General features: G+C 45.9%; 1 protein-coding gene across 1 annotated transcript in view; it reads right to left on the bottom strand.

Annotated features, from left to right (window-relative positions):
• The window catches only part of DGKQ (diacylglycerol kinase theta), a 679,503-nt gene that overhangs the window by 583,149 nt on the left and 74,092 nt on the right, over nucleotides 1-22,262 (bottom strand). The window contains 1 exon segment of the mRNA XM_030192090.1: nucleotides 14,151-14,236. Coding sequence (XP_030047950.1) covers nucleotides 14,151-14,236 — 86 coding nt within the window.

Here is a 22,262-nt window from a genome sequence, read left to right as displayed (position 1 = left end):
GGGGCCAGATCTCTTACTGGTTGGTGGGGGATCAAATACTTATTTCCCTCTGCAGAATGCAAATAAATTCATATACTTTCCACAATGTGATTTTCCGGATTTAATTTGTGATGTGCTATCTCTCACTGTTACCAATAACCTACCCTTCAATTATGGGCTGCTCATGTCTTTGTCAGTGGGCAAACTTACAAAATCAGCAAGGGATCAAATACTTATTTCCCCCACTGTATATAGGCATAAGTAATGGGGGAATATGTGGGGGCATTAATGACGGGAAGAAGATATAGGGAGCGGGTGGGGGAATATAGAGCTGAACACGGGAGGTCATGTCATAATTAAGAGATGATCTCCCCGCTGTCATAAAGTTAAACCTACCAGATATGGAGAGGGAAGTCAGTTGTGGTTTCTAGAATGTACATGTAACTGACGGGAAACGAAGTAACCCAATATAGTTGACCAGAGCGCGCAAGGAGATACAGTGGAGAGACGGCCAGCACAGTTGCTGCCTACTCCAAGTTCTATGGTTATGTTGGTAAATAGACGATAAACTGTAATATGACATGCATTTGATTAAGATGTATAATGAGGCACACATGGAAGATAGTTACAATAATTGATATTTATTCAAAGTTACATGGTAATGTATGTACATTTATGATAAAATGCAATTAAAAAAATTTCAAGTTAAAAAAAAAAAACACTCTGGGATGAGCACTATTTATAGAATAAAGCATAGCACCAATTCTCACGAGGCGCTCGGACTTACGCCTGCTGAAACCAAGTGTAAATCCTGATGCACAATTTGAGCATGCATCTTTTGGGAATGCCCATGACATGCTCATACACCTCCCACAGCCACTGTAGGCACTACTAGAGACAGGTAATCACTCAGATAGCAATTATAGTGGACACGTTTGGCAAGGGATATAAGAATACCTAAAAAGTGGCTGTGAGGTCCTAGCTAGGCTGTCTCCAAAGAAGGAAAGATGCCAATGTGGAAATATATACACACACACACACACACGTGTGTGTGTGTGTGTGTGTGTAATAAGTAATTATGACAAGAAAGATACAAAAATATATACTGAGCAGAAAAAGAAATTACCCACTTGGCAGGCTAGGATAATGATCACGTGCCTGAGCAAAATCTGTCCTTCACTGGCAAAGATCAGAAACAGGATAAACCCTGAATCATGACCCTTTCTCTAACCCTTACAGTCCGCAGCTTCAGTATCCAGATGGAGTGATGAATTGGTGAACTGGCTCCTCTTCAGGGCTCTAGCAGAATTCCCTGAGAGCCCCTCCGATGTGTCCTTGCACTGCAAAGCAGCGGGATACTCAGCCTGGTGGAAGCCGCAACAGCTCCTGAATTTGGCCTTATGCTGCTCTTAGCACAAAGATGTAGTTCACAGGTGTTCTGGCAATTCAGTCTTTCTCCTCAGAGAGATGCATAAACCATCAGATCTCCCTCTCATCCTTTGTTTTTTTCTCTCTCTCTCTCTCTCTCTCTTTCAAGTCCAGGGGTGGCACTGCCCTCTGGGTCCCCAGGTGTCAAATCAGGGACCAATGAAGAACCGTATACCTCTGTCCAGCAGGTTATATACAGTCATCACAATGAAGGGACTTAGGACTTCCAAAAAGACCACCTTATCAAGAGTAGTTTCACCACTGAGGTAAAGGGAATGGGGCTTGATATACAGCCTTTCTGTGGATTTTTTTTTTTTTTGTAACTACATTCAAAGCGGTTTACATAGTATATACAGGTACTTATTTGTACCTGGGGCAATGGAGGGTTAAGTGACTTGCCCAGAGTCACAAGGAGTTGTAGTGGGAATAGAACCCAGTTCCCCAGGACCAGTGTCCGCTGCACTAACCACTAGGCTACTCCTCCACAACAAGTGTTACCTCATTTGTGTCTTGCAGTGCATAACGTTCCTCGCAATTTCACACAAGATACTGGAGGTGCCGGAAATGGTATTCGAAGCTGACGAGTCAGAGAAACTTAATGAATTCTCTGTAAACCTGGAGGATATAATGGGGCAGTTCTACAAACTGAAAAGTAGCAAATCTTCCGGACCGGATGGTATTCATCCCAGAGTACTGATAGAACTGAAAAATGAGCTTACAGAGCTATTGTTAGTAATATGTAATTTATCCTTAAAATCGAGTGTGGTACCAGAAGATTGGAGGGTGGCCAATGTAACGATGATTTTTTTAAAAGGTTCCAGAGGAGATCCGGGAAATTACAGACCGGTGAGTCTGACGTCAGTGTCAGGCAAAATGGTAGAGACTATTATTAAGAACAAAATTACAGACCATATTCAAAAGCATGGATTAATGAGACAAAGTAAACAGTGTAGTGTCTACTATGAATGTTGTTGAGGTTTGTACTCTTTAGGGCAGTTACTGAAGAAGAAGTTGTTGGTACTGTTCGCTCTTTACCCCGACAGGTCATTAGTGGATCCTTCTTCTACTGTTGTGTTAAGGGATTTGACCACAGCAGTAACACCTGAGTTAACTTTGATTGTGAATAAGACTCTGAGTCTGGGCTGTGCGCCTGAAAATTGTAAAGTCTCGGTGTTAAAAACTCTTAAAAAATGAGACCTTGAATGGTACAGTTTTGGGAAACTGCAGGCCGATTTCTGTAGTACCCACAGTTTTGAAGATATTAGAGAAGCTTATCTTACATCAATTGGTGGAATTTGTTGATTGACTGGCGATTGACTTGCAAAAGTACTAATGAGAGTGGAGTGGATATAGCACCGTTCACGGAAGAGAGTGTGTATCAACAACTTGGAAAGCTAAAGGTGGACAAAGCCATGGGACCGGACAGGATCCACCCCAGGATATTAAGGGAGCTCAGAGAGGTTCTGGCGGGTCCTCTTAAAGATTTGTTTAATAAATCCTTGGAGACGGGAGAGGTTCCGAGGGATTGGAGAATGGCGGAGGTGGTCCCTCTTCACAAAAGTGGTGATAGGGAAGTAGCTGGAAACTACAGGCCGGTAAGCCTCACTTCGATTATTGGAAAAGTAATGGAAGCGATGCTGAAGGAAAGGATAGTGAATTTCCTGGAAGCCAATAAGTTGCAAGATCCCAGACAACATGGTTTTACCAAAGGGAAATCGTGCCAAACGAATCTCACTGAGTTTTTTGATTGGGTGACAGGAGAATTGAATCAGGGACGAGCTATGGACGTAATCTACTTAGTTTTCAGTAAAGCTTTTGACACGGTTCCCCACAGGAGGCTTTTAAATAAACTGGATGGGCTGAAGATAGGACCTAAAGTTGTGAACTGGATTAGGAACTGGTTGACGGACAGACGCCAGAGGGTGGTGGTGAATGGAGTTAGCTTGGAGGAGGGAAAGGTGAGTAGTGGAGTGCCTCAAGGATCGGTGCTGGGGCCGATTCTGTTCAATATATTTGTGAGTGACCTTGCCAAAGGGTTAGAAGGTAAAGTTTGCCTATTTGCGGATGATACTAAGATCTGTAACAGAGTGGACACCCTGAAGGGAGTGGAAAACATGAAAAAGGATCTGAAGAAGCTAGAACAATGGTCTAAGGTCTGGCAATTAAAATTCAATGCCAAGAAATGCAAATTGATGCACTTAGGGAATAGAAATCCACGGGAGACGTATGTGTTAGGTGGCAAGAGTCTGATAGGTACGAACGGGGAGAGGGATCTTGGGGTGATAGTATCTGAGGATTTGAAGGCGACGAAACAGTGTGACAAGGCGGTGGCTGTATCTAGAAGGTTGTTGGGCTGTATAGAGAGAGGTGTGACCAGCAGAAGAAAGGGAGTGTTGATGCCCCTGTATAAGTTGTTGGTGAGGCCCCACCTGGAGTATTGTGTTCAGTTTTGGAGGCCGTATCTTGCTAAGGATGTAAAAAGAATCGAAGCGGTGCAAAGAAAAGCTACGAGAATGGTATGGGATTTGCGTAACAAGACGTATGAGAGACTTGCTGACCTGAACATGTATACCCTGGAGGAAAGGAGAAACAGGGGTGATATGATACAGACGTTCAAATATTTGAAAGGTATTAATCCGCAAACGAACCTTTTCCGGAGATACGAAAGTGGTAGAACGAGAGGACATGAAATGAGATTGAAGGGGGGCAGACTCAAGAAAAATGTCAGGAAGTATTTCTTCACGGAGAGAGTGGTGGATGCTTGGAATGCCCTCCCGCGGGAGGTGGTGGAGATGAAAACGGTAACGGAATTCAAACATGGGTGGGATAAACATAAAGGAATCCTGTTCAGAAGGAATGGATCCTCAGAAGCTTAACCGAGATTGGATAGCAGAGCCGCTAGTGGGAGGCGGGGCTGGAGGTTGGGAGGCGGGGATAGTGCGGGGCAGACTTATACGGTCTGTGCCAGAGCCAGTGGTGGGAGGCGGGACTGGAGGTTGGGAGGCAGGGATAGTGCTGGGCAGACTTATACGATCTGTGCCAAAGCCGGTGGTGGGTGGCGGGGATAGTGCTGGGCAGACTTATACGGTCTGTGCCAGAGCCGGTGGTTGGGAGGCAGGGATAGTGCTGGGCAGACTTATACGGTCTGTGCCCTAAAGAGCATAGGTACAAATCAAAGAAGGGTATACACAAAAAGTAGCACACATGAGTTGTCTTGTTGGGCAGACTGGATGGACCGTGCAGGTCTTTTTCTGCCGTCATCTACTATGTTACTATATGTTTCAGGCTATGCCCTTTCTTCTGCCTAACAACATTTATTGGTAATCCCTACCATTTTACAGGTCTTCCCTTACTGTGCTAGGTTCTTCTGAAGGAGGGTGGAGTGACGCAGGGATCTGTACCGGGACTGGTACTATAACATATTTATAAATGATATGAAATTCGGAACGAGTGAGGTGATTAAATTTACAAAACTATTCAAGGTTGTTAAATCACATGCAGACTGTGAAATATTACAGAAAGACCTTAGGAAATTGGAAGACCGGGAATCCAAATGACAGATGAAATTTAATGTGGACAAATGCAAGGTGATACATAAAGAATAATCCGAATCATAGTTACCTGATGCTAGGGTCCACCTTGGGGGTCAGCGCTAAAGAAAAAGATCTGGGTGTCATAGAGGGGCATAATCGAACGGTGCCGGCCAAAGAGCAATCCCGAACCGTATTATCGAAAAAGATAGCCGGCCATTTTTCGTTTCGATAATACGGTTTGGGCTGGCCAAATGTTAGAAATGGCCGGGTTTCAGATGGGCAGCATCAGTTTTCGCCAATAATGGAAACTAATGCCGGCGATCTCAACCCCGGCCAAATCCAAGGCATTTGGTCGTGGGAGGAGCCAGCATTTGTAGTGCACTTGTCCCCCTCACATGCCAGGACACCAACTGGGCACCCTAGGGGGCACTGCAGTGGACTTCAAAAATAGCTCCCAGATGCATAGCTCTGGGTGCTGAGCCCCCCAAATCCCCCACAAAACCCACTCCCTACAACTGTATACCACTACCATAGCCCTCAGGGATGATGGGGGGGCACCTACATGTGGGTACAGTGGGTTTTGGGTGTTTTGGAGGGCTTAACATTTACCACCACAAGTGTAACAGATAGGGTGGGCGGGCCTGGGTCCACCTGCCTGAAGTGCACTGCATCCACTAAATACTGCTCCAGGGACCTGCATACTGCCAAAGGCTGGCAAAAAAAAAAAAATATTTGGGTGGGAGGGGGTGGGTGACCAGTGGGGGAGTAAGGGGAGGTCATCCCCGATTCCCACCGGTGGTCATTTGGGGCACCTTTTTGAAGCTTAGTCCTTAAAAAAAAAAAAAAAAAAAAAAAGGACCAAGTGAAGCTGACGAAATGCTCGTCAAGGCCGGCTTTCTTTTTTCCATTATCGGGCGAACTCGGCCATCTCAAACAACGCCCCCGTCCCACCTTCTCTACCCTACCGACACGCCCCCTTGAAGTTTGGCCGGCTCAGTGACGGAAAGCAGTTGGCGCCGGCCTAAATCGGCTTTCGATTATATCGATTTGGCCGGGTTCAGGAGATCGCCAGCCATCTCCCGATTTGTGTCGGAAGATGGCCAGCGATCTCCTTCGAAAATGAGCTGGATTGTAGATTACGCTGAAATCTTCTGCTCAGTGTGCAGCGGCAGCCAAAAAAGCAAACAGGATGCTAGGAATTATTAGGAAAGGGATGGTGAATAAGACCAAAAATACTATAATGCCTTTGTACCGCTCCACGGTGTGTCCGCATCTTGAATATTGCGTTCAGTTCTGGTCTCCGTATCTCAAAAAAAATATAGCGGAATTAGAAAAGGTTCAAAGAAGAGTAATCAAAATGATAAAGTGGATGGAACTCCTCTCATATGAGGAACGGCTAAAGAGGTTAGGGCTCTTCAGCTTGGAAAAGAGACGTTGACGGGAGATATGATTGAGGTCTACAAAATCCTGAGTGGTGTAGAACGAGTAGAAGTACATTGATTTTTTACTTGCTTCAAAGACTAGGGGGACAGTTGAGGAAGTTACATGGAAATACTTTTAAAACAAATAGGAGGAAATATTTTTTTACTCAATGAATAGTTAAGCTCTGGAACTTTGCCAGAGGATGTGGTAACAGCGGTTAGCGTATCTGGGTTTAGAAAAGGTTTGGACACATTCCTGGAGGAAAAGTCCACAGTCTGCTATTGAGACAGACATGGGAAGCAACTGCTTGCCCTGGGATTTGTGTTATGGAGTTTTGCCACAATTTGGGGTTCTGCCGGGTACTTGTGAACTGGCTTGGCCACTGTTTGGAAAACAAGATACTGGGCTACATGGACCACTGGTCTGATCCAGTATGGCTACTCTTATGTTATGTTCTTATGTAGTGTCATGGGGGTCTTTTACTAAAGATTAGCTCAAGTTATCTGCAGCAGGGCCCATAGGAATAAAATAGGCCCTGTTGCAGATTACTCAAGCTAAGCTTTAGTAAAAGACCTCCTATGGAACTCTCTTCTCTTAGAGCTTTGCTCCAAGCACTCCATTAATAAATCCTAAGATTTTAAAGGTTTCCTATTTTCCTAAGGCATTCCCCTTGAATCAAAATTTTAGTGCTGTGTTCAGCACTACCCTTGTTCAGCCTTCGTGCACACTCTTTTTTTTTTTTAACTTTTTATTTTAAGACTTTTTTCCATACAATAGCAGAACAATAAAAGCTCACAATACTTTCCCTATATACATCTGTGCTTGGTTAGTCTTGTACATCTTATTACATCGTGCTTAATCTGACACGCAGCATAACAGTTTTCTATAATCAACTTAAAAGTCCTAATCCCCTCCCCCCCCTATCCCGCTTATGATTATCAATAAATATAGGAGATAATGCACTATTGGGATGATCTTTCTTTTTCAAATTGGTCCCAGACTTTATGGTACTGAACCAGTGTGCCTTTTCGAATAGCTGTCAGCTTTGACATCAGTCTTATATTGTCCAGTCTCTGCAGCACTCTCTGTGTGCCTGGGAGTGTCGGTTTTTTCCAAGCTGCTGTGATGAGCAATTTGCTCGCCACAAACAACTGAGTGGCAAATCGATGTGTGGCAGGCTTAATGCCTTGCGGCTTAAAGTGCAGTAAACATACATCCATCTTAACAGGGTAAGTCACCTTCATGATTTTGTTCAGCATTGTTACTATATCTTTCCAATATTGCTTTACACCATCACACTCCCACCATATGTGAGCCATATCCCCTTGTAAACCACAATTTCTCCAGCATAGCCCTGTCCCCGTCTTATATATATGCAGCAGGTGGCTAGGCGTATAATACCAACTGTAAAGAATTTTATGCCCATTTTCCATCAGTGCACTCGAGGTGGATACTTGTAACAGTGACCTAAGAACCTTGCCCCATTGATTAGATTCATAGGTCACTCCCATAACCGCTTCCCATTTGTGTATATAGTATGTTACTGGGTCGTCCTGATATATCAGTGCTTTGTACAACCTAGATATTCCCCCTCGACCCCCGCTGCCCATCATCCCCTGTTCTAGTCGTGTTTCTGTGAGGCTTAGCTCCTCCTCTGCTTTATGTTTAATGAAATCTTTCACTTGTAGATAGCGATAAGCTTCCAGAGGAGATAGCCCATGCACCTGGCACAATTCTGTGTACGGGATCTCTCGCTCCTGTTCATACAAGCCTTCGTGCACATTCTTTGTCTCATTTCACTTTCTGCCTTCCAATTGGTATTTTAATAGTCATTATCCTTCCTTGATTACCTACCTTTATTAAAACTGAATTGTAACCTAGAGTTCCTATACAGTATTTTTAATCCTTCATATTTTAAATTTACTGTAAACCACTTAGATACTTTTAATTATTTTCAGTTTAATAAATAAAGCTGAAATATAAAAGTATATTATCCCTCCTGCCTGGATCAGTATCAGGCAAGGCACTTACTTAAAATATATATGTTTTGTTAGTGGGTCCAATTTCAAAACCATTATTCACAGTGGGGACCACTAGCAAAAACAATCCACACCCTCTTCATTCCACTAGCACACAATAAGTCACTCCAGGTGAAAATTGGGGTTCTGAACCAAAAGGGATTATTTAAAATACACACTTTAAGCAAAAGGGATAAATATTCACAACAGCAGCAAAGCTACAGGCAGAGGCAGAAAACAAAAATAGTATCATGTGTTTACAGACTAGAGACTTGCACGGGAACGGGGTTTGCGGGAATCCCGCGGGACGTAAGCAGTTCCTGTGGGGTTCCCGTGGGGACGGAAACAGTTCCTGTGGGGTTCCCATGGAGACGGAAGCAGTTCCTGTGGGGTTCCCGTGGAAGTGTATGCTGCACTTGCGCCAGCTTCTCACCAACCGAGTACCAAGTTCTTTGAGTGCTGTCTCCTCCTCCTCCTTGCTTTAACAGCACAGATGTGGAAAGCCTCCATTAAGGAGGTGGTAGAGATACCAATGGTGACGAAATTCAAAAAGGCATAGGATGAATACAGAGGATCTCTATTTAGAAAATGGAAGTTATAAAAAACCTAAACTTAAATGGCTGCATGTGTGTGGATGTGTCGTGTGACACTTACATGGTGACTCTGGCTGTGATGAACTAGGGCCGATACCGGGAGACCTGTACGGTCTGTGTCTCATATATGGCAATCTGGTTTTGGATGGGCTGGAAAGGGTTTAGACAGCAACTCTAGTGGTTGGAACATGAGGACAGTGCTGGACAGACTTTTACGGTCTGTGTCCTGCAAATGGGAAGATGAATAGGTTGGAGTGCGCTATGAGGGCGACTCCAGCAGTTGGAACATAAGGATAGGGCCAGGCGGACTTCTATGGTCTGTGTCCCAGAAATGCCACAGAAGACCATAATCAAGTATATAATATCACATTCATTGTTGATATAATCATGAATTGATAATGATTGTGACTATTGGGCAGACAGGATGGACTGATCTGGTTTTTATCTGCTGTCATTTACTATTATTATTAATCCTCTCTGCTTCCGGGCTGATGCGTAGACCTCAGCTCTGACATAAGCATGAGCATCAGATGTCACCTGACCTACTTGCGCGTGCATGTGGTGATCTCTTAGCACACAGTGCCAGTGAATCAGAGAAGTCTTATATGTGCGCACCAGAGTGTTCCAACTTCCGTTCCTTCCTTGCCTGCAGTGCTGCGGCTCAAACCCAGAGACTGAGAGAGCCGACAGGAATTTTTTAAAATGTACCATTAAATTCTTGTGGGGACGGGCGGGGACGGATAAGATTCCCTGTGGGGACAGGCGGGGATGGGTTAGATTCCCTACAGGTACAAATGGGGACAGGTTGGATACAAGTGGGGACGGGCGGAGACGGGTTGGATTTCTGTCCCCGTGCAACAGACTCTTATTTCTTTCATCAGGACTCTCAACTTCTGTGAGACTCCTCTTTATGTCTTTTATAGCTGTACCCCAAGTTGGTTTACCCCAAATCAGAGCACTACTGTCGATCTATCATTGTAGATCCCATAGGACAGCCTCTGTGTCCTTTCCTGTTTCTGAAGGCCAAGTTTCTCTGCTGTTTCTCCAGTTTTTCCTACTGCTCCACTACTTTATTCTTGTCCTTAGAAGTGGTGGTGGGTTGGATCCCCATTCAAGCTTACACTTTCAAGCAAGTGCAGAAGACTCAGCAACCATGTCACTGCTCACCACTATTCTTCTCCTCCTGGCACAATGCTGGGGAAGTGGGAGCCAAAGACAAAGAACTCAAACAGCACTAGGGTTTTATACCAATCACAGTTTCCACCAAAATGGGTCTCCTCCTACCATTACTTCACTGATCAGGAGAGCACATCCTTTGTTCTGGAAATGGCAGAGTTACTCTCAACTAAATTCAAGCAGGAAATAGCAAGAGGTAAAAGCATACTTCTCCTACAATTTGACATGTCCAGTGCATTCGACATGGTCAATCATAATATATTACTAAGACTCCTAGATTACTTCGGAATCAGCGGAATACACTCAAATGGATCAAGGGCTTCCTATCCACAAGAACATATCAAGTGAAAGCTAACACAAACATATCATCACCTTGGAAATCTGACTGCGGAGTACAGCAAGGATCTCCACTATCACCGATCCTTTTCAACCTCATGATGACCCCTCTAGCCAAGTCCTTATCCACTCAAGGCCTTAACCCATTCATATATGCTGATGACGTCACAATATATATCCCCTACAAACACGATCTGGCAGAAATCACCAATGAAATCAAGTTCAGTCTGAACACCAAGGACTCATGGGCAAATGCATTCCAATTAAAACTCAATACAGAAAAAACACACTGTCTCATTATCTCATCCCAATACAACCCACTAACATAAACACCCCAGGATACACCCTTCCTATCACAGACAGCCTGAAAATTCTCGGAGCAATAATCGACCGGAACCTCTCACTAGAGAGCCAAATGAAATCTACCATAAAGAAAATGTTTCACTCAATGTGGAAACTTAAATATGTGAAATCATTCTTCCCGAGGAAAATATTCCGCAACTTGATACAATCAATGGTACAGAGCCACGTAGACTACTGCAACGGAATCTATGCGGGCTGCAAAGAACAAATCATAAAGAAACTTCAGACCACTCAAAACACAGCAGCCAGGCTTATATTTGGAAAAACACGTCTTGAAAGCGCCAAACCCTTCTGAGAAAAACTGCACTGGCTCCCAATCAAATAACGTTCAAAATCTGCACCCTGGTTCATAAAATTATCTATGGCGAATCCCCAAGATACATGACAGACCTCATAGACCTGCCAATCAGAAACGCAAAAAAGATCAGCACGAACATATCTAAATCTTCACTACCCAAACAGCAAAGGACTCAAATACAAATCAAAGTATGCATCCAGCTTTTCCTATTTAAGCGCACAACTATGGAACGCACTGCCAAAAATAGTAAAAACAACGTACGACCACCTAAATTTCTGGAAAGAACTGAAAACAAACCTGTTCAGAAAGGCATATTCCACCGACCTAACAGCCAGATTGGTATTTGGTAAGACACGATTCCAAAGCGCCACACCACTCCGTGAGAAACTGCACTGGCTTCCTATCAAGGAACGTATCTCTTTTAAAATCTGCACCTTAGTCCATAAGATTATCTACGGTGCAGCCCCAGGTTACATGATTGACCTAATCAATCTCCCAATCAGAAATAGTACCAGTTCATCACGGTCTTATCTGAATCTCCACTACCCTAATTGCAAAGGACTAAAATACAAGACAACCCATGCGTCCAACTTCTCATACATAAGCATGCGCCTGTGGAACGCACTGCCACAAGTGGTGAAAACAACTTATGATCACCTAAAATTCAGAAAATTATTAGACTTACCTATTCGGAAAGGCATATCCGAATGACCCAATTTAGGTGACTCAACCCTGCAATGCTTCACTATCAAAGATCGTATTGAACATTGACAAACCCTTTTACCTCAAACCCAACTTGATTGAAACTTATCTTCCCTATCCCACTAAAACATTTTGTACTATTCCCATACCGAACTTGGCGAATGCCTTTACGGTATTATGTAAGCCACATTGAGCCTGCAAATGTGTGGGAAAATGTAGGATACAAATGTAACAAATAAAATAAAATAAAAAAACCTGAGCACCTGCAACACAACAAAACCAAAAATCGTAACAGACACACCCCAACTCCCCTCTTCCTCCCTAAGTTCCCTAATTTACCTACCTTACAGGAGCCTATTCTACTACAACAACACCTGTATTTGTTATTCCGGAACTGGCGAATGCCACTATGGTACTATGTAAGCCACATTGAGCCCGCAAATAGGTGGGAAAATGTGGGATACAAATGTAACAAATAAATAAATAAATTTACAAGTCAAAGTCTAGTGGTATATTAGAGCCAGTATAAGTCTCTACTGCCTCACAGTGAAGAACATTAAAGGCAGGGGTGTGCTGGTAAATTTTTAACAACAGGCTCTTTCTCCAGACGTAGCCAGCTCTGCAGTTGGAAGGGCCGGGGGGGGGGGGGGGGGAGCAACACTTGCCTCTCTCTCCTCCCTCCCTTCGTGCGGCACGCTAGGCATACCTTTGCTGGCAACCAATAAATGGACTGCCACCACTCCCAACGTCTTGCTCTGAGCAGCATGCTGAAACTTCTCACACATGCTGGAGAAGTCCCAGCCTGCTGCTCAGAGCTGAAAACAAGGAGCGGGGAGCAGCAGCAGTCTATTTACTTGGCTGGCAGGGCTCAGCATCCCCACCAGCAAAGTAAAAGAGAATTCAGCAGGGGGCCCAGGCCCACATTTTGGGAGCCAGTTGTTAAAGTAGCCATGGAGGGCTCTACTTTACAACCGGCTCCCAAAATTCTTAAAAACTTAACAACCGGCTCTTGCGAGCCTGTGAGAGCCTGCTCCAACACACCACTGATTAAAGGTCTCTACGATACATATACATATTAACATCTTTAAGTCTGTCACCATATGCTTTATGACAAAGACCACTAACCATTTCAGTAGCCATCCTCTGAACTAACACTATCTGGTTTATATCTTTTTAAAGTGGTAGTCTCCAGATGTGCATGGAGTACTCCAAATTAGGCCTCACCAGAGACTTATACAGAGGCATTATCACCTCATTTTTCTTTCTGGCCATTTCTTTCTTTACACTCAAGCATCGTGAGTGGTGTAGAACAGGTAAAAGTAAATTGATTTTTTTTTACTCTCTTCAAAAAGTACAAGAGACTAGGGGACAATCAATGAAGTTACATAGAAATATTTTTAAAACAAATAGGAGGACATTTTTTTTCACTCAACGAATAGAAACTCTGGAACTCATTGCCAGAGGATATGGTAACGGCAGTTAGCATATCTGGGTTTAAAAAAGGTTTGGCCAAGTTCCTGAAGGAAAAGTCCATAGTCTGCTATTGAAATATGCATAGGGAAGTCACTGCTTGCCCTGGGATTGGTAGCATGGATGTTGCCACTGTTTGGGTTTCTACCAGGTACTTGTGACCTGGATTGGACACTGTTGGAAACAGGATACTGGGCTAGATGGACCATTGGTCTGGCACAATATGGCTGTTCTTATATTCTTATCCTTCTAGCTTTTGCCATCACCTTTTTACCTGTTTTGACCACTATAGGATCATCAGATATGATCACCCCCAGATCCCATTCTTCTTCCATGCACAGAAGTATTTCACCCCTATACTGTATTGGTCCTTAGATTTTTGTAGCCCAAATGCATGGCCTTACATTTTTTAGCATTAATTCTTAACGACCAAATTATAGACCATTCTTCAAGCTTCACCAGATCCTTCTTTTTGTTATCTATGCTTTTCAGGGTGTCTACCCTAGTGCAGATTTTGGTATCATACACAAAAATATGATATTAGACTATTTTCAGGTTTTCAGCAGTACCTGTAGCACTCTTTAAATGATAAACAGTTAAGTAGCACTTCAGTTCAATGAACAATTCTATAAAAAGAAAAGTATAAAAAAATTTAAGGATAAAGGACATTTCAAATAAAAGTTTATTTGATTGCTTGTTAGTAAAGCTCAATTGTGAGGAATGAAAACACCATGAACTGCAATAATCAGAAACACAGTAAATGACAATTACAATAAATAAATCAGAAATATTTTAGATTCTACCCAAAATTTACTCTTAGAGCTTAACTTACTTGATCCAAATGCCCATCAAGATGACATTTTCGACAGTCACTGCATGCAAAAGGTGTACAGTCTCTGTGCACATACAGTTCACAAACTAGAAAAAAATAAATCAGAAGCTGTTTCTTTCAGACACTATATTTATTTTATTCATATCACTTTTGCCACTTTCTTTTTTACATTATGCCTTTGCAGGTAATACATAAAAATAAAAATGCACAGTAACTATCCTAATAGATCTTTATGACTTCAGTTAAGTTCTAGCTACGTGTCACCCCCAGTAAACGTCTACCCCTTCCTTCCATTTCCCCTATTGGCTCCTTTACCCTATCTATCCCATTCACTCCCCTCATACTGTCATTCCTTCCCTCTCAATCACTAATGCTTTCCTCATTCTTTCCTTCCTTCCTCTTATTCAAATTGAGGGGCATAATCGAAAGGTCGTCCAAGTACGAATTAGGACGCCCTCGCGAAGTCGGGCAAAATCAGGTAGGTATAATCAAAAACTAATATGGACGTCCTTAGACATTCGATTATCGCAGTTCAAAACGGCTAAATAACGGCCGGACAAAGGTTAGTAAAAAGGACGCCTTTAGACATTTGATTATCGCAGTTGGAAACGACCAAATCTGGTCCGCACAAAGTATAGAAAAAAGAATGTACCTAGTTGTTCCGCAAGTACAGTGCATGCAGTTCTGGACATCCAGGTACGGGAAATATGAGACGCGTCAAATACAAGAATCAAGGACGTGTTCCTCACAGAACTGCCGAAGGATCATGCAGGCCCACTGAATGTTCCTCATATTTCCCGTATCTGGATGTCCGGAACTGCATGCACTGTACTTGCGGACCAATGCAGCTATATGCATATTGGGTATATCTGAAGAGGTTTGCATTCTTCATACTGATCTATATAAGGAAAGCTCCGCGGCAATCATTCAAATAAGGGCCCGCACGCATGACAACCATTCATGCACGTCACGGACGTCTATGCTTACAGCGTCCACGTGCTCACTCGTCCATATATGGGATGCTGATCCATTTATAGACCCCTGCACGAAAGCACGTCCCTCATGCATGGCCGTCCATATAAGGCGATGCCATGTTTTCTATCGGTTATTCACTGAGAAACATGGAGCTCCGCAGAGAGCCGAATTATAGTGAGGCAGAGAGCCTGCTGCTCGTGCAGCTGTGCCTCAGGCAACGCCACAGGCTCTTCCTCCACCACCATCACCTGCCCCCTAGGATTGACTCTATTAGAGCCTGGTCCCACATCAGGGACAGGCTGGAAAGGTAAGTGTTTGCTTCCCCCCCCCCCCCCCCCCCATGGCTATCAGGTCTCCCTCCTGTAGTTACACATATAAGAGCTCCGTTATCAATGTAAGCACTAACTTGAGTCTGCATTCAAGGATAATGAGTAATATGTGTACATGCACAATCATTAATAAAATGTTTGTACTAGAAAGGAAAACCATTCCCACATCCCTACAATAATGCATACAAAAGGTACTCTCTGGCCTCATGGCCACCTCAATGACATCACCTGTACCAATGGAATGCCCCCCCCCCCCCCCCCCCCCAAATCAGTGTTGTGCGTCTGTGCTATTTGATTGCCAAATGAATTTGTGTGCTGAAGGCAAGAAGGGCCATCCCCTGACTCCTGCTGTACAAACTTTTATCTTGTAGAAGATTCGGTATTCACAGGGACCTGGAGTCCCTCCGGAGGAGGTTCCGGCGTGTGTGGCGGGAGAGCCCTGAAATAATCAGGGCAATGCGACGGCGCATGACGGCTCGACGTACATATTAAAAACAGGACACCTGTACTCATGTGTAAATTTCGTTATTTAACAATGCAAACGTCCTGTACAATATCAGTTCCCATAAGGCTAATAGGCAACTAGTAAGCCATAACACCTCTGTCCCAGATCAAGGCCTGAGGTTGCAGCTGCCCTCCCATGAGTGTGGCTGCACCTTCCAACTAACCTCCTCTGAGATGAATGAGATGACATGCCTCACTTCTGTATCCCCCTTTCTGGGGTGGGTGGATACTGTTTCCTGGTAGTCCTGCCTGAGGTCCTACTCTTAGTGGATGTCATTGCCTCATATTAAAGTTAGGTGCTAACCCCCCTCCCACCCCCCCCAAAACAATACAAAGAACAAAAACAGGTCAGCCAACCCTAGTCACAAATCATAATGCAAACATGCTGGTGACCAATGAGTGTGGTCTGCCAACATATCCTATCCTGTGTGTTCTGTGTCAGACCAGCTTCCAGAGTTCCCTGTCATGTCATCTCATACCCCACGGGTATAGCCCAGGGGTCCCCACACCTTTCCCCATCCCCCGCCTCAGGCCACCCAGCTCCTGCACTATGCAAGCCATGTTGGATGTGCTGATCTCAAACACAATCCTTTTATATACAGGGCGTCAGCAGCAGCAGGAAGAGGAGGTGGCCGAGGAGGACCAGGAGGAGGCCGAGGAGGAGGCCATGATAGAGGAGGCCCCACCACCTGCAGCCTCATCCCCCTTCATCCTCATCCCCACCCCCATCCCCTTCCCCAGCTCCATCCCCTTCCCCAGCCCCAGCCACTACCCCAGCTCCATCCCCTGCTCCAGCCCTGCGCCTCCTGCAGCAGCTGGTAGATGGGCAGAACCAGTTGCTGCAGGAGGTCGCAGCCATAAGGCAGGATAATGAGCAGCTCCACAGGCCACTGAGGGTGCTTGTGGTGCTGCTCATTACCCTGCTACAAAGGGTGTTGCAAAGAGGGCGTGGCCAACCTTGAAAGACTTGGGTTGGGGGAAAGTTGTAGACAGTTTTGTAAAATATGCATTTTATATATTTCATATAACAGGGTGTGTGCGTCTCTACCTTGTGCACTACATATTATCAAATGCTGGTGTTGATGTGAGAGGAGGCAGCAATATGGATTGCATGACATGTGAACTATGAAAGAGGAAATTTGGTACATATTGGTTGTAAGTGTGGCCATACAGAAGCCCACCTGTTCATTCCAACCTGCATGGCTGTATGTGCAAGGGGGGGGGGGGGGGAGGCTGGGTGCCCATTTCTGTTGAGGAACAGAAATGGCCATCCAGCCCCTCTCCCCCCTTACCATAGAGCCCCACAGCACAGAGTTGTGTAAATAATAGATTTGTTGTCTAGCACTAGTGATCTGCCAAGTAGAAACTTGCAGATAACCCTAGGTAGCGCATAGATGATGTTTGCTCTCTGATCACCAGACACCCTTACCCACAACCACACCACATTAGTTGGGGCCATGATGGAGCTACAAACAGCTGGGTCATCTTTTCACATTGAGCAATGGTATATAGTGGTGAGGAGAAAAGGGAAAACAATGGTAAAAGCATTAGATGGATGTTTACTTCATCACAATTGCAATATAATACAACAGGTACAGAAGGGCACAGGCTAGGGGACATAAATATATATGTTTGTATTTATTTGGATTACAGCTTTTTCTCAAGGTGAGTAACATTCAGCTATTCTGGATATTTCTCAGTCCCAGGAGGGCTCTAAATTTGCACCTGAGGCTTTTGGGGGTAAGTGACTAAGATCCCAACGAGCAGCAGTGGGATTTGAACCCGCAACCTTTGGATTGCAAGACCAGTGCTCTAACCACTAGGCCACTGCAGCCACCAGGTTGTAGCCACCTGCAGGTAATTTGGGTTAGGAACTGTAACCACAAACCCTCTCCCTCACCATGACTTAAGGGCTCAGTAGGCTGTACCTGTGACCACCTTGAAAATAGTTTGCAGGCTACATTTTAGAAATGTTGATGTTCCACAGCTATGGAGGATTGTAGGACTATGTTCAATAATGTGGTAAAGACATTCATTGCATATTTTTCCCCCCTGCCCCTCCCAGCAACCTTGAGAATGGGTGGGCACGTCATAAATGGGGACTGGGGTTCACCACATAAAGAAGGATGGAACCTACCGGGAAGCGGTACAGCAGCTCCAACGCCTGCAGCACAGCATTGAGGACCTACAGCAAAACCACACAATACAGCCCTGATGGTCTCCAACCATCACTGCTCCACCCACTGCATAGCAACCAACATCCTGGTGAAAATAGAGGTCAGAGTTGAATGCAGAGTACATACAGTGAATGGAGAGTCCTTGATCATGAGCAGAAAGAGAAGAGGTGGCTGAGAAGAATGAGCTTACCTTGAACTTGTGTTTCAAGATTATGTACATGATTGATGTGTCTTCTTTCTATCTCCTGGACCAGTAGCTTGATTTGCGGCTCAGTTACCGGTGGGTGCTTGCTTTGGTGCCATTGTACCAATCTCTTCGCTCCCACAGACTGGCTGCTACAACCAGGCAGAGAGAATGGGAGACAGTAAGGCTCAAGGGATGTGGAAGACTGGAAACAGAAGTGGTGCTGGCTGAGGCCAACCACAAATAACAACCCCCCAAAATAAACAGGTGTACAAAAGCATACAGTGCCAAAAACAAAGGTTACTATAAGTGAAGCTAAAACACTTTGAAATACCACCCCATAATGTAAAGAAAAACCGCAAAGGTGCAAGCACAGAGAATGTCGTTTTAAAGGGCCATCAATAAAGGGAATGCAGCTGGGGACGCCCATAGTTCTCTACCCATAATCGAAATCATGCGGCCCAAATCGCTAGAGCAGCTGGAGACGTTTAGGAATTTTGTGCATAATCGAAATTAGTCCGCCCATCTAAGGCCCACCTATCCCGTTCCTACATGGGCGTTCCCGGCGACTATTTAGATGCCCCTCTCCGTATTTTCGAAACCCCATTAGTACAATGCCGCCACGGCAGCCCCTGACCCGGAAGGGTAATAACAGTGATGGTGAAGTCAAGCTACTGGTGCAGGAGATCAAAGGAAGACACAGCAATCTCTTCGCTCCCACAGGCCAGAGGCTGGCTGCAACTACAAAGCAGCGCGAATGGGAGGCGGTAAGGGACCGGCTGAATGCAGTCTTCCAATGTGGGAGAGACATTGAAGACTACAAACGCAAGTGGCGCAAGCTGAGGCATGATGTGAGGAGGAAGGCTGGTGGCAACACCCCCCCCCCCCCCCGCAGATGACACCGCTAACCTGACCCCTGTGGAGCGCATGATTCACGGCCTCTTACCCCAGGAGGGGATCCACGGGATCGGGTCCCTTGACACCTCAACACAGCCTGAGGGCTCAGGTAGGTTGACCACTATGAAGCTGGGGTATCTGTTGTGCTGCACTGCACTCTGTGTTACACAAGTGGGAAGCAGGAGGAGGGAGGTCGGGGGAGGAGTTTCAGCAATGTGTGTCTCTGACTGTCTTCATATCTAGACTAAAAGCCCATCTTTATGATGCTGCCTTTAACTCCTAACCACTACTCACTTGCTCAGTACCCTTACTCACTTTCCCCACCTTAGTAATTCCCTTACCTCTTACTTGTCTTGTCTGTCTGTCTTTATTAGATTGTAAGCTCTATTTGATTAGTAGTAGTAGTAGTAGTGTGTGTAGGTTAACACTGTTTCACAGCTTTGGGGCCCTTCCCCACTCCCTCCTCTTTTCCCATCACCAAACTCTGCATATTTCCTTCCCACACCTATGTGCTCTAGTCACTGTGGGCCACATGCATTAAACTTAAGGAGCCAGTAACCTGGTTCATAAAGCAGTTCTAGGCAGTCTAGCAAGTCAGTAGTAAAACAAGACATGCACAAATGTCCTTCACTTAAACAAATATACAACAAAAAGTTTGTCCACAATTTGTGAACGGTGTCCTTCTCTTGGCTCTCCGTCCACCACCTCTACCCAGCTGCCTGTGTGGCTCTCTTTCACATTGGTGCCAATCCCATTCCTCCTCACCATCTCTTTGCTGGGTCATCAAGTGTGGGGCAATGTATATGAATGCTGAAAAACAAAAGTGGGTTATTTTCACCAACACACTTCCTCCCTTTATGCTATACAGGTGATGACTCTGATGAGGCTGGCCCTAGTGGGCTCCAGTCCCAGCAAAGCAGTACAGCAGCAGTAGAGGCTCTACCTCCACCACCTGCAGCAGCAGGAGTAGAGGCTCTACCTACACCACCTGCAGCAGCAGAAGCAGCAGCAGTAGAGGCTCTACCTCCACCACCTGCACCAGCAGTAGAGGCTGTACCTCCACCACCTGTAGCCTTTAAGTACATAAGTAATGCCACACTGGAAAAAAAACAAAGGTCCATCGAGCCCAGCATCCTGTCCACGACAGCGGCCAATCCAGGCCAAGGGCACCTGGTGAGCTTCCCAAACGTACACACATTCTATACATGTTATTCCTGGAATTGTGGATTTTTCCCAAGTCCATTTAGTAGTGGTTTATGGACGTTCTTTAAGAAACCGTCTAACCCCTTTTTAAACTGTGCTAAGCTAACTGCCTTCACCATATTCTCCGGCAACGAATTCCAGAGTTTGCTGATGAAGAAGATGCAGAAAGGGGGGCACCTCCTCGCCAGAGGCCATCCAGCCAGAGAAGGCAACTACTGCGCATGGCCACTCATTTGCTGCGCCACAATGTGCACATGGAGGAGTACCAGCGCCAGAAATTACAGCTGCAGCGGGAAAGCGCTCCAGGCGCAGCAGGAAGCACACCAGGAAGAACTCCAGGTGCAGCGGGAAGCACACCAGGAAGCGCTCCAGGCGCAGCGGGAAGCACACCAGGAAGCGCTCCAGGCGCAGCGGGAAGCACACCAGGAAGCCGTACAGGCCCAACATGCTATGCTCCAGCAACTCCAACAGCTGCAGCATAGCATCGAGGGCCTGCGCCCTGACCTCACAGCACCTACTCCAGCCCTGATGCAGCACCAAGAACTGGCGTCCACTTCCTCCACTGCACAGCAACCACCGGCTAAGAGGAGGACCTTGAGATTGTCCGCCTCCCCAGCCACTGGTGCAGCACCCACCACACCAGTTCCCCTTCTGGGTCCTGTGCCCAGGTTACAGCCCACAAGGTGGCCGGAGTTCCACAGAGCAGCCGAGGCAGCAGGCTGCTGTGTAGATACAGAGGAGGACAGTGGGAGCAGCCCATCAGAGGAGTCTGAACAGACTTCCCCTGCAGCACCAGCTGCAAAGGAACACAGTGGGAGGGGTAGGAGGGGACGGGGAAGGGGATAGGGAAAGTGATGGGACATGCTGGAGTGTGAGGGTTGGTGGGAGGGGGGTGGGGTGGTGGTGGTATATTAATACTTATGTGATCGATAGAAATAAATGCCAACTTACTCTCACAGAAAACTTGTCTCGATGAGTCTTTGTCTGGCTCTGACCCCCAGCTGGTGAACACTGAGCTCTGCTCTGTGGCCAGGAGGTGGAGGGGGCTCCTCATCCTGCTCATCTGGGGCCTGCTCCTCTGGTGGCTGTGGCTCTTCTGAGAGGGCCTGTCCTCTGCGCCGGGCCAAATTTGTGTAACATGCAGCAGGCCACGAATATCTTGGCCACCTTTTGGGGGCTGTGCAGGAGCTCCCCTCCAGAACGGTCCAGACAGCGGAAACGGTTCTTCAGTAGTCCAAAGGTCCGCACAATGATCCCACGGGTGCTCCGATGTCTGGTGTTGTATGTCTCTTCCTACCCTGGTTGTGGGTGCACTAGGGGGTCATGAGCCAAATCTTCTGTGGGTAGCCTCTGTTACCTTTGGGGAGAAGCAGAATGCGAAAGATGAGTGTGTATTGTTTGGCGCGGGTACCTTGTGGTGGTGTGGGGGTTATAGTGGGTTGTGCAGGAGGTATAGTTTGGGCAGATCCATGCTGCACTTACCAAGTAGCCATCCACCGGTGATCTCCCCTCGCTCAAACCTCCGGAAGATGCCCGAGTGCTGCAGTACATATGCATCATGGGTGAAACCTGGGTAGCGGGCACACACACATCTATGATCTCCCCCTGGGCGTCACACACCACTTGCATATTCATCGAGTGAAATGCTTTTCGGTTTCTGTAAGTGGCCTCTCATGCCCAGGGGGGTCTCAATGCAACATGTGTGCAGTCAATCACACCTATGACTGAGGGGAAGTGAGCTACAGCGTAGAAGGCAGCCATGTTGTTCTGTAGGGCCTGGGGGGTGCTGGGGAAAGTGATGTAGTGAGAGGTGTGGGTAAGGAAAGCCTCAAGGAACTGGGTG

Source organism: Microcaecilia unicolor, chromosome 2, assembly GCF_901765095.1.
Source record: "Microcaecilia unicolor chromosome 2, aMicUni1.1, whole genome shotgun sequence".
NCBI lineage: Eukaryota > Metazoa > Chordata > Amphibia > Gymnophiona > Siphonopidae > Microcaecilia > Microcaecilia unicolor.
The sequence above is the reverse complement of the archived record's forward strand: the minus strand, read 5'-3'. Positions and strand labels throughout refer to the sequence as shown.